This window comes from Balaenoptera acutorostrata, chromosome 1, assembly GCF_949987535.1.
Source record: "Balaenoptera acutorostrata chromosome 1, mBalAcu1.1, whole genome shotgun sequence".
NCBI classification, from domain to species: domain Eukaryota; kingdom Metazoa; phylum Chordata; class Mammalia; order Artiodactyla; family Balaenopteridae; genus Balaenoptera; species Balaenoptera acutorostrata.
The window spans coordinates 184,392,643-184,405,562 of NC_080064.1; the positions used below are offsets into that span (position 1 = coordinate 184,392,643).

General features: G+C 33.8%; 1 protein-coding gene across 2 annotated transcripts in view; it reads right to left on the reverse strand.

Annotated features, from left to right (window-relative positions):
• Positions 1–12,920, reverse strand: part of KCTD3 (potassium channel tetramerization domain containing 3) — a 62,124-nt gene that overhangs the window by 46,027 nt on the left and 3,177 nt on the right. For both annotated transcript variants that reach the window (XM_057545734.1, XM_057545725.1), the window contains exons 2-8: positions 11,649–11,702; positions 11,353–11,398; positions 9,634–9,707; positions 4,107–4,165; positions 3,755–3,835; positions 2,633–2,773; positions 2,083–2,173 (exon numbers count right to left, since the gene is read on the reverse strand). In XM_057545734.1, the coding sequence (XP_057401717.1) occupies positions 2,083–2,173; positions 2,633–2,773; positions 3,755–3,835; positions 4,107–4,165; positions 9,634–9,707; positions 11,353–11,398; positions 11,649–11,702 (546 nt within the window). The remainder of the gene's footprint in view (positions 1–2,082; positions 2,174–2,632; positions 2,774–3,754; positions 3,836–4,106; positions 4,166–9,633; positions 9,708–11,352; positions 11,399–11,648; positions 11,703–12,920) is intronic.

Here is a 12,920-nt window from a genome sequence, read left to right on the forward strand (position 1 = left end):
CAAGACAGGGAAACAACCTAAATGTCCATCAATGGAAAAAAAAAAAAAAGAGTCTAAAATTAGATCCAAGTATATAAAAATAAATATAAAGCAAGATAAAGGGGGCTTTCATATTCAATGAGAAAGGATGATTTATGTAATAATCAGAACATAATTAGCCACCCACTTGGAAGAAAATAAAAGATTCCTAAATCTAACACCATATACAAAAAGTAAATTCCACGTGGATTAAAGATCTAAAGTGTAATATAAGCTCTAAAAGGGAAACAATCTACACAAATACTCTTCATTAATACAAGTAACAGGTTGTAAACTGAGCAAGAAAAAAGAAATATAGAAGTAAAACCTAACAAGGTAGAAAATTAATGAATATAGGTGAAAAATATTTCACTGTGCTACTCTTTCCTTTTTTAACGTTTTAAATTTATTGATACAAAAAGCTGTGGAAAAACAATTTATTAAAATGATTACTCTCTTAAAATAATTTGAATATTTTCCTTTCTTCTGAAATCTTTTTATTGGCATTGTGTTGAATGATTTAACTGTACATGAGAAAATCTAATATGTCCTTAATTCTTTCCCTTTGTCACTTTTCATGGGCATATTGCTCTGAAATCATCAACACTCAGTGAAAGCAAAGTCATGGTCAAAAGCAAAAACAAAGAATGCAAAATGTAACAGCATCATCTTTCTTGTATTAGCCACTCAATGAGTGAAATTTTGTGCAATACCATGTGTACCTGTCTGGCAAGTCACAATCTTTAGCACTGCTGTGCAGTAACATAAATTATACTGTTACACCTGGATAACTTGGTATAATCGTTACACAACTCCTTTGGAATCCCCTATCAAAAAAATGTATATAATATTTAAACAAACAAACAAAGCAAAATCTAAAACCATTTCTCAATTTAGATCCATAAGCTGGTAAGTTCAAAACAACACTCTTAAAAAAAAAATTCCCTTTTTCAAATCAGTCTTGCTTCATATAAAATCATCCCTGAAAGAAATCATCCAAAAAATATTTTTCATACTACTCAATAAATAATATTAAAAATACATATCAACAGAATGCTCTCAAAATGAAAAGTGTACACCAAATCTCTACTGCAATGAAAATATAAAGTGCAGATTACTGATATAAGAGGTCTTTTTTTTTTTCTTTTAACACATATGGCAAATCTCTCATAAACTGAGGGGTTTTTTTCTTTTATTTAATACATCTGGGATCCTTTAAATATATCTGTAAACTTTAGAAGACATTTTAAATATTTTTAATCTATTGTGGCTACTTTTTCTTAACTAAATTCAATAGTGACAAAATATTTATATGTTTTTTGATATTTGGGCAATTAAATTCAATAGGATCATAGTCTAAGTTAGTACATCCCAACCATTTTTGTTCTTCTGCACCATTCCCTGTCATCAACATTTCTCATTGCATACAGTGATTTTGAACTAATAATCCTACCTTTTCTCCAATTAAAAAAGAGAAATCACTGGTGTACACTTTTCCTTGTTCCCTGTTAGTTTCTGAGGATGCAAGAATTAGTAAAACCGAACTACCTCTGTGTAAAGCTCACACATTACAGATGTTAAACTACGTCACTTCTGCCTACAACTGTCCTGCTTCACTACCTCGCTCCCAACCGTATGGCAGTCATGACCAATGTAAGGTCCTATTCTCCCCTACTATAGAGTACAAAAGACTCAATCATTATAGACAAAAAACACAGGGCTCAAATTAACAATCTTGCCTCATCATTTAATACAACAGTTAAATGATTCAGAAGCTGGATATACTAAGCAAGAAGACGTAACTTCAAGATATCTCAGTTATACCACAGTTCATACTGTATATGCAATATTTAAGACATACTGAGGCTATCAGTAATATTTACCAAATTAGTTGTGAGAATAAAAGCAAACTAAATCTAATCAGGAGATACAGAAGTGGGCAAAATGTGAAGGAAAAACATTTGATGACTAAAATAAGTAGCTCTTAAATCTATAAAAATAAAATCACAATATTAAAAAATACCCCCCAAAATAAAAAGCAAACCATTATTAATTATACAATACCTGTAACACACAGCAAAATGGGCATATGCAGCTACAATCCAGTTGTGATGGCCAGCTACTATTAGTACCTTTCGTGGATCCACAGGAAATCCTGTTGATATTAGCAAAAGAAATCTTTTACGTTCTAAAGAAGGGGTTGGCAAAACTATGACTAACAGGCCAATTCCCGTCCTCTACCTCTTTTGTTAAAGAAAGCTTTGTTGGAACACAGCCAATCACATCTGTTCATACATCGTCATCGCTGCTTTCGTGCCACAATGAAAGTTGAGCGGTTCCAACAGAGACCCTTCGGCTCATGAAGGCCAACATGTTCACTGTCTGGCCCTTTCCAGAAAAAGTCTGCCAATCTCTGTTCTAAAGATTTACAGCTAACAGAAGATCATGAACTTTTTAAATAAAAATTATGTTAAGTGAGATTCTTCAAGATATAAATGGTAGATCTAGATTAAAAAGAGATAAAGCAAAAATCACATCTTTAAAAATAATTACTCAATATCATCTAGAACTAAAAACATATGTACTTTTTTTAATTTATGTACTCTTTGCTTACCTAGCCTAACAGTCTCTTCTCCAGTTCCAGAGAGAACAGGCTGTGTACCATTTTCTCGAGCTTCACCTTCTGTAAAATTTAGTCCATTTCTAGAATCAGCAGAGGATCTAGTAGTGTTGTTTATTTTACGACTAGGAATACCTACAAAAGGAAAGAAAAAGATAACTTTACTTCTAAGTTCACCTACCAAAAATTTAAAATTTCACATTATGGCTAAGAAACAAACAAATGTGAATTTCATTATAGCCAAAATTTATCTTCCAATACACCAATTTACTGCAAATAATTAACTACCATAGAAAACAAGATGAAATTTTTAAAAAATAAAATTCATTCAACAAATTTCTGATACTTATCATGTTATATATATAAAAAGTAAGACTAAGATTTATCATATTATACTCTGTATTTACCTAGCTCTAGGTTACCAAATCAATCAATCACTAACTCATTCATTTTGTCACTACTCTTCACATTTATGGAACAGTTACTATGTGTTAGGTACTATTTACTAATTTAAACCGCTCTAGAGCTGAATTGCCCGATACTTTCAAACATCTCTTATTTGGCAGGAGAGCCTTTTTCAAAATGAAATCTTGTTCAAAAGCCTGCCACAACACAGGTAAAGACCGAACTCTTCTAACTCACTGAAGAGGGGCAGAGATGACATGCACCTCACACTCCTCTGCCCTGTACACTGCTAAGTCTCTGAAAAGCTCCTGGGGTTCCACAAAGGAGATCAACAACCAGTTCTCAAACAGAGGAGTCAGCAAATCTGGCCATGGCCAAGTCCAGCCTGATGGCTGTTTACATAAATAAAGCTGTTATTAGACACAGTCTCACCCATGCATTTCTGTAGCGTTTATGGCAGAGCTGAAGAGTTGCCACAGAGATCTTTTAGCTCACAAACCCATCTGGCCCTTTACAGAAAAAGTTTGGCAAATCCCTACCCTAATATACAGTATGACTTAACTTCTGTTAATATTAAAGTTCTCACTTTTTCTAGTATATTTACAAATGAAACTCAATAATCAAGAAACAGATTTTCCTACTCACACATCTGTACTTACTTAATGATAAAAAGACTTAAAAAAAAGAACTAAATAAATAAAGCAGAAGTACCTGGTGGAGGCAAGTAACCATGAAAAAGGACACTGCCACAAGATGAACGCTCCAGTTCTTCACATAAGAGAAGCCTTCTTACTAAAAACATTTCAAAGCAAACTTGTCAAGAGTACATGCAAACACAAAAATAGTACTCCATTTTTATTTTCTCTAGTTAAAGAGGATAAGGAAAGAAAAGGAAAATGTTTAAGTTAAATCAGCTGACAACTCCTTTTTACTATGAAAATCCACTAAAAGCAAGCACTGACTAGTCCATCAAAAATTAGGACCTGATATAAAACACATTTCATTTGGGCAAGTTTAGTGCTCAAAGGGTCAAATCATAAATATAAAATACTAGAATACATACCTAATGGAGTGATTCCATAAAATTCTGCTTCATGCCTGAGAACATTAATACTCACTCCCCTACAAAGAAACCAATGAATGATGTAAATCCTCTAACACTGGCAACTCGGATTATCATCTGAAGCAGGAAGAAAAAGTACTAGGTTCTTAATGTTCTTAATCAACAAAGTCATAGGGCTTTAAAACTTACTTTTTTCCTAAGATCCTTAATTATTCAAAGAAGTATAGATAAAAAGACTGCACACCACCAAGAACATTTTCTTACTAAAAAACCATTTATATATGGATGAAATGGATGACTAAATGAGAGATTAGGGCTTTATAGGGTTAATACAAGTAATTATCAGTAAGTATCTAATAAGGCAAACAAGAGTGGAAATCATTCCTATGGTATTAGTTGCTTTTAACCATAATTTCTATACATATTTTAACCTCCCCAATTATCCTATAAGCTCCCTGCAAACATGTTCTCCTCTGATCCATGTTTGTATGCCTCATGCAGTGCCTACCACAGTGCTTGTAAGTAACAGTTATGCAATCCATATTTATTGAACAAATAAATTCAGATAAATGACTCTTCTCAACAGAAACCAAAAACAAAAGCAAAACAGAGGCAGAGGAAAACAAAGATCAGCCTTAAGAAGGGGCTATCTTACCCAGATAAAGATGTTACAATAAAGTAATATGAAAATAAGAAGTAAAAAAAAAAATAGAAGCTTAAGAGTTTAAAATGATTCATTTTAGGTTTCAGTTATAATCTGTCCTTACTTTAAAAATATTGCCTGGGCAGAAAAGAGAGGGGACATCACTACAAATTCCATGAAAATTAAAAGAATAAAGGAATACTATGAACAACTCTATGCCTACAAACTTGATAACCTAGGTGAAATGGACAATTCCTTGAAACACACAATCTGCCAGAACTCACACAAGAAACACTATCTCAATCGGTCTACATGTATTAAAGAAACTGAATCAATAATAACCTTCCAAAACAGAAAGTACCATGCCCAGGATTCACTGGTGAATGCCACCAAACACTGAAGGAAGAAATTATACCAATTCTCTACACTCTCTTTCAGAAAAAGAAGCAGAGAGAACACTTCCTAACTCATTTTATAAGGCCCTCACTACCTTAATACCAAAACCAGACAAAGACATTACAAGAAAACTACAGACCAATATCTCTCATGATCACAGATGCAAAAATTCTCAACAAAATATTAGCAAACTGAATCCAACAATGTCTAAAAAGAAATATACACTACAACCAAGCGGGTTTTATCTCAGGTATGCAAGGCTGGTTCAATATTCTAAAGTCAATTAATGTAATCTATCACATCAACAGACTCACATGATCATATCAATAGGTGCAAAAAAAGCATGTGACAAAATCCAACACCCATTCATAATAAAAACTCTCAGTAAACTAGGAATAGAGGGGAACTTTCTCAACTTGATAAGACTATTTTAAAAAAATCCTATAGCTAACATCGTATTTAATGGTAAGAAATTTGAAACTTCCCACTAACACCTGGTTACAAGACAAGGATATTCCCTCTCACCACTCCTTTTCAACTTCATACTGGAAATCCTTATTTACACAAGTCAAGAAAAGAAAAGAAAAGGCATACAGATTGGGAAGAAATATATAAAACTGATGATCACAGATGACATGATTGTCTATATAGAAAATCCAAAGGAATGGACAAAAAACTCCTGGAACTAATAAGCAATTATAGCAAGGTTGCAGAATACAAGGTTAATGTACAAAAGTCGACTGCTTTTCAATATACCAACAGTGAACAAGAGAAACTTGAAATTAAAAACACAATACCATTTACATTAATATCCCCCAAAAAGAAATACTTAGGTATAAATCTAACAAAATATATACAAAATCTATATGAAGAAAACTACAAAACTCTGATGACTGAAATCAAAGAACTGGAAAAAATTGAGAGATATTCCTAGTTCATGGATTGGAAGACGTAGTATAGTTAAGACACTAGTTCTTCCCAATTTGATCAGATTCAATGTAATCCTAATCAAAAGTCTAGCAAGTTACTTTATGGATATCAACAAATTGATTATAAAGTTTACATGGAAAGGCAAAAGATCCATAACAGCCAACACAATATTGAAGGAGAAGAACAAAGTTGGAGCACTACCACTACCCAACTTCAAGCTTTATTATAAAGCTAGAAAAATCAAGATAGCGTAGTACTGGTAAAAAGAATCAACAACAGATCAATGCAATAGAACAGAAAGCCCAGAAATAGATCCCATACACATAGTCAACTGATCTATGACAAAGGAGCAAAGGCAAAACAATGGAGTAACAAATAGTGCTGAAACAACTGGACATCTGCATGCAAAAAAAAAAGAGAGAGAAATTAGTCTAGACACAGACCTTACACTCTTGACAAAAATTAACTCAAAATGGATCACAGACCTAAAGGTAAAATGCAAAACTAAAAAATTCAAAGAAGATAACATTTAGGAGAAAACCTCAATGACAGTGGGTATGGTGATACCTTTTTAGATACAACCAAAAGACATAATCCATGAGAGGAATAAGAATAAGCTAGATTTCATTAAAATTAAAAACTTCTGCTCTACGAAAGACAATGTCAAGGAAATAAGACAAGCCACAGAATGAGAGAAAATATTTGCAAAAGACAAATTTGGTAAGGGACTGTTATCCAAAATATACAAAGAACTCTTAAAACTCAACAATAAGGAAACAAATTCAATTAAAAAATGGGCCAAAGACCTTAACCAAGGAAGATACAGAGGTAGCAAATAAGCCTACAAAAAGATGCTCCACATCATATGTCATTAAGCAAATGCAAATTAAAACAATGAGTTACTACTACACATTAATTAACATGGCCAAAATCCAGAATCCTAACACCAAATGCTGGCAAGGATGTGAAGCAATAAGAACTGTCATACATTGCTGGTGGGAAAGCAAAATGCTACAGCCACTCTGAAAGACAGTCTGAGGTTCCTATAAAACTCTTACCATACGATCCAGCAACTGCACTCCTTGGTATTTACCCAAAGGAGTTGAAAACTTACGACCACACGAAAACCTGCACATGGATGGTTTATAGCAGCTTTATTCCTAACAGCCAAAACTTGGAAGCAACCAAAATGTCCTCTTTAGTAGGTGAGTGGAAAAATAAACTGGTATATTCAGATAATGAAATATTATCAGCATTAAAAAGAAATAACATGAATAGACATAGAGGAAACTTAACTGCATAATATTAAGTGAAAGAAGCCAATCAGAAAAGGCTACAGGGCTTCCCTGGTGGAGCAGTGGTTAGGAGTCTGCCTGCCAATGCAGGGGACACGGGTTCGAGCCCTGGCCTGGGAGGGTCCCACATGCCGCGGAGCAACTGAGCCTGTGCACCACAGGTACTGAGCCTGCGCTCTAGAGCCCGTGAGCCACAGCTACTGAAGCCTGCATGCCTGGAGCCTGTGCTCCGCAACAAGAGAAGCCACCACAGTGAGAAGCCCGCTCACCACAGCGAAGAGTGGCCCCCGCTCGCCGCGATTAGAGAAAGCCTGTGCGCAGCAATGAAGACCCAATGCAGCCAAAAATAAATAAAATAAATAAATTAAAAAAAAAAAAAAGGCTACATACTGTGTGATTCCAACTATAACATTCTGGAAAAGGCTAAATTATGGAAATAATACTTTGTACAGTATTATAAAGATGCACACATGTCATTATACATTTGTGCTAACTCATAAAATGTACACCACCAAGTGAACCAAAGGTAAACTATGGACTTTGGGTGATTATGATGTTAATGTAGGTTCACATCAATTGTTAAAAAAAAAAAAAAAGTATCATCCTGGGAAATGATGTTAACAGTGGAGGAGGTTGATAATGAAGGCAGGGGGCACATGGGAAATCTCTGTACCTCCCTCTCAATTTTGTTGTAAACCTAAAACTGCTATTAAAAAAAGAAGTCTTAAAAAACAACAGACAAAAAACATTCCGTAGGCCTAATGAACACATGTAATTGTGATATTAAATTGCTTTTATTTGTGAAATTGATTGTAACTAGTTTAATAAGAACAGTTAAAACTTTCTTATTCTATTTCAAAACTACTTGTGTTAACAGTACAGTAGCACTGGCTAATTATTTGTCTGGGGAAGACAGACAAATATGATAATGATAATACAGGGTGATAAGGGCAATACAAGAATTTTATGCAAAAAACAGAAGTAGAACATAGTATTCTTTTTTCAATTCCTTCCCACCTTCTTTTAGAAGATACTACTCAGAGAAATTAAGTTTGGTAGGCTTCCCTAAATGAAATAAAGAAGCAAGTTGAAAGAAAAGCAGTGAATACGAATACTTAAACTATTATATTTCTGCCTTTCATGGGTGATTTAGTCGTGGATTAGTCACAAGGACACTGACTAGAAGTAAATTTAGGCTTTAATCAAATGCTAAAAATAATTTTACCCCAGAAGTAAGTAGTTAGTAATATACTTCCCACTTCCACCCCAGGCCAGGAGACAGACAAACAAAAAGCCCCAACAAACCCTTTTATTCATTCAATAAATACCTACTGAGCAGCTACTATACATGCCGTTTTAACAACACTGGGAATACAGCAGGGAACAAACCAAACAAAAAAATCTTTGCTTTCAAGAAGTGTATATTCTAGTGAATATAAGCCAAAAATTATATAATATTATAAAGAAGCAGCTTAAAGAAACAATTAGAATTCTAAAAGCTGTATCTAAAAAAGTATTAATAGGTCCTTAAGTGAAAGTTCATTAGGAATATATGAAATACAAGAACAATAAAATACAAATTAGATTGTAGCTTCCATTGTAGATTGTAGACTATGGCAAAGTTAAAGAAATAGTTTAAATGGTCATTATTTACCCACCAAAAAAAAAATGTATCGCTATGCGTCAAGCACAATGCTCGTACCTACAGGTATACAGTAAACAACTTGTCCTTTTAGAATTTAAAGTCTAATGGAAGATAGACTACTGGGGTAGTGGCAGTGCAGGAAACTCTGAACACCTGTATCAGGCGGACACAGCAGAGATCACTGAAGTGATCAGATTCAAGCTGAGAGCAGAAAGGGTTGAAAGTGTTGGAGCAACAAAAATCAAGCAGGAGCTAGATTAGAGAGAGCCTTAAGAAACAACAGGAAGTCCAAGATCCTTAGCCATTAATCCAGTAACACGTAAGAGTTTTAAGCAGAGGAATAACCAGATTAGATTTATATTTTCAGAAGTTAATTTTGGCTACAGTGTGAAAAATGAATTGAAGGGATGTAAGAATGAAGACAGGGAAATTGGTAAGGAAGCTATTAGAGTAATCCAGAGAAAGGGATGATGGTGGCCTGTATCTATGACAGTTTAATTCTGAGGAAACTTTTAAAGAAAAATAATCTTGGGGCAGGGAAAAAAACTTTTCTTCATAAAATATACCCAAAACCATACCTTTGAATAAAAATTTACTTTAAAAAGATACATTTCTTACCTTAAGTCTAGTTCTTTTGTCCTAAGAAAATTTAAAATGGGTGCAAACGCTGCTGGATCTCTATCAATAAATATCTGTAAATAAAGAATTACAAATTTTACTTTCAAATTATAAATTAAACTTCTAACTTTAATATCTGTAACACTAACTTAGGGAACAAATACTGAATTATTTAAATACTATATTTCCTTGATTCCACTCTTATTAAATTTTAATTCCACTCAGTTTCTAAAATTTAAATGTAGTTATAACCGTGTGCATTTATGTGGTAGTAGTGGTGTCTTTTCTCCACCTGAAAAGCTGTTGTTAGATTGATTATATTTTAAGGTGCAGGAAAAATGGTATCAAATAAGTCCACTTTCTCATTTCTATTTAATTGATATCTTTGGTGAAAGGGACACCAAAGGGAAAATTTTTATCTGAAATATTCTAGAATTCAATAAATACTTTGAAAACATTATGCATGAATAATACTTTCTTACATCATCTGATCACTAATTATTGGTGACAGTGATTGTGATTTACATAATTTGTGATTCATAAGTAATTAAAACAACAATGTACTTTTATAATACACACCAGGCAATCAAGAAAAGTAAACTGCACACTGCTGTCCAAACTGGAAAACACTAACAGTTTTACATGCCACTATCTCAATTTCCTCAAGGGCTGGGTGTGGGGTGAAGGGGAGGGGACAACAACAACAAAATTTTTTTAAATAACAAACACAGCACCACTGAATACATATGGGGAAAATAAAGTGCTTAAAAAATATGAAATACATCATTGATAACTTTTTACAGCAATGTATGCCAACACTATTCTGAACCAATTACAAAAGCTCTAACCATAAAATTGAACACCTTTTAAAGCTTATGTAAGTCACTTACACAGCAGAATGGTAGCAAATAATAAACCTTCTTATATTATAATCAGTTACTATATACAATGAATGAGGTTCTTCTGGCTTCATAAATTCTTGCTTTTGTTTTTATTAGAATCAAACAGAAGTTGAAGAAAACACCACAGATTTGTTAGAGGTCTAATTACTGATGTCCTTTTTATAATCTCACATGGACCTATCTGCTTGTGCTGCTTTATTCCATCTGCAAATCTCATCACAGCAAATAAACACCTCTGGTCACTTTGTTGCCTCCCAAATGAAAGTCTTATTTGCTTTTGTGAGCACTAGGCATTTACTTTACATGCTATTGTTCATATTACAACTGCTTTTTAAATTTATAAACCAATTTTTTTTAACTGAAATTTAATAGTTCTTTACTTCCCTCACTCCACCATTGCTGCACAAGTTCATAAGATTATTCTCCAAAATAAAAAATTGTAGAACTTTACTAATTTGCAACATCTTACCATTATAATATTGAAATATTGTAGTATTTACATTCATCTATTTACTGTTCAAGTTTCAATTACTGATTAAAAGAAATATTTCCTCTCTTGACAATGTAAGCTTAGATCCTACAATCTCTCTAATCATGATTATTTAAATTGCTATATGCAGTATTCCCAGTTTCAAGTTCTCTTCTATAATTACAGAAACACTATTCATGACAAGAAATAAAAATCTTTAAGTACATATACTTTCATTTAGTAGTTATTAAAAGAGTAGTTTCCCTGTCTTCTTAGAGTATAAGGATCAAACATTACAAGCATTTTTTTATCTAATTTAGAAACATACATCAACATTGTTATACTCACAGCACCAGTTTCATCTCGAAGTGTTGAAATTCTTCCACTCAGCAAACTAGAAGTCATTAACATTTAAGACAGAGTTAGTTTTTAAAATCTGAGTATGAATACAATGCTTTAATTCTTTCAAACATCAAAGACCAATACAAATGAATCATCCTATCTCCAAGGTAAAATAACAATTTAAAAATTCTATTTTAAGAGTTAAGTTTATTTATTCGATACATAAAAATATTTATTTTTTATTGTTTTAATAAATAATCAACTGTATTTAAAAAAAGGTACTAAAGAATTATATGAAATACCTGGAAAAAAAAGAATCTGGAATCCACATAAGTGTCTGTCTTGAGGTACTAAACCTGCAATTAAAAAGTATCTGGTATTATAAGAGAGGACATGATTTGAAATTTCCACGTTAGTTAACTTGCTTTAATACGCTGGCTAATGATTTACAAGTTGCTGCATAGCTATAGCTGTATCAGTTATACTCATTACTTTTAATATCTTTAAATTTTGCTACTTTCAATTCAGAGTTAAGATTATTCCAAGAGCTCTCAACAAAATCAAATAATTAATTTGCTTGCATATAATATAGCTTCCTAAAACTTTCTAGCATGCCAATCTACTGAAGAATCAATGATTAGCCCACCACACCAAGTCTAAAATTCTCAACATGACATACTATCTTCAGGTCACGTTTCATCTCTCCAACACAAACTGTTTTCCCCTCTAATAAGACAGTACTTCTTAATATCCCCAAACGATCCATGCTTACACCACTTCAGAATCTCCATCCCAGCTGCATCAACCTCATGTTCAATTATCCAAGTTCCACCCATCTTTTTTTAAAAATAAATTTATTTATTTATTTATTATTTTATTTTTGGCTGCGTTGGATCTTCGTTGCTGCGCTTCTCATTTCGGTGGCTTCTCTTGTTGCGGAGCACGGGCTCTAGACGCGCGTGCTCAGTAGCTGTGGCACGCAGGCTCAGTAGTTGTGGCTCGCAGGCTCCAGAGCGCACGCTCAGTAGTTGTGGCGCACGGGCTCAGTAGTTGTGGCTCGCAGGCTCCAGAGCGCACGCTCAGTAGTTGTGGCGCACGGGCTTAGCTGCTTCGCGGCACGTGGGATCTTCCCGGACTAGGGCTCAAACTCGTGTCCCCTGCACTGCCAGGCGGATTCTTAACTACTGTGCCACCAGGGAAGCCCCATCCATCTTTCTTGATACCTTCCAGGTTCTACCTTCTCTTTAATGGCTTTTCCAAATATACTATCCTATACTATCTTCCTGAGCTCATATTAATCCCACTGCACATAATGCATTTAACATTTCCTTTATAATCTTGGGCTATTCACAACCGTTGCATTCACTTATTCAAAAATCACTCAGTAAACACTGTTTTGAGGTTAACCGCCATTTGATCAAGTCTGCTTATTACCACCAATTTGAGGGGAACTTTACCAAAGCCTCGTGTAACAGACCGAGGCAAAACAATCAGTAACTGATGTAAACTGGCATGACAAAGAATTCGACATAGGGCTCATCCAGTCCAGCACTTGATGTCTGAACAATTTCATT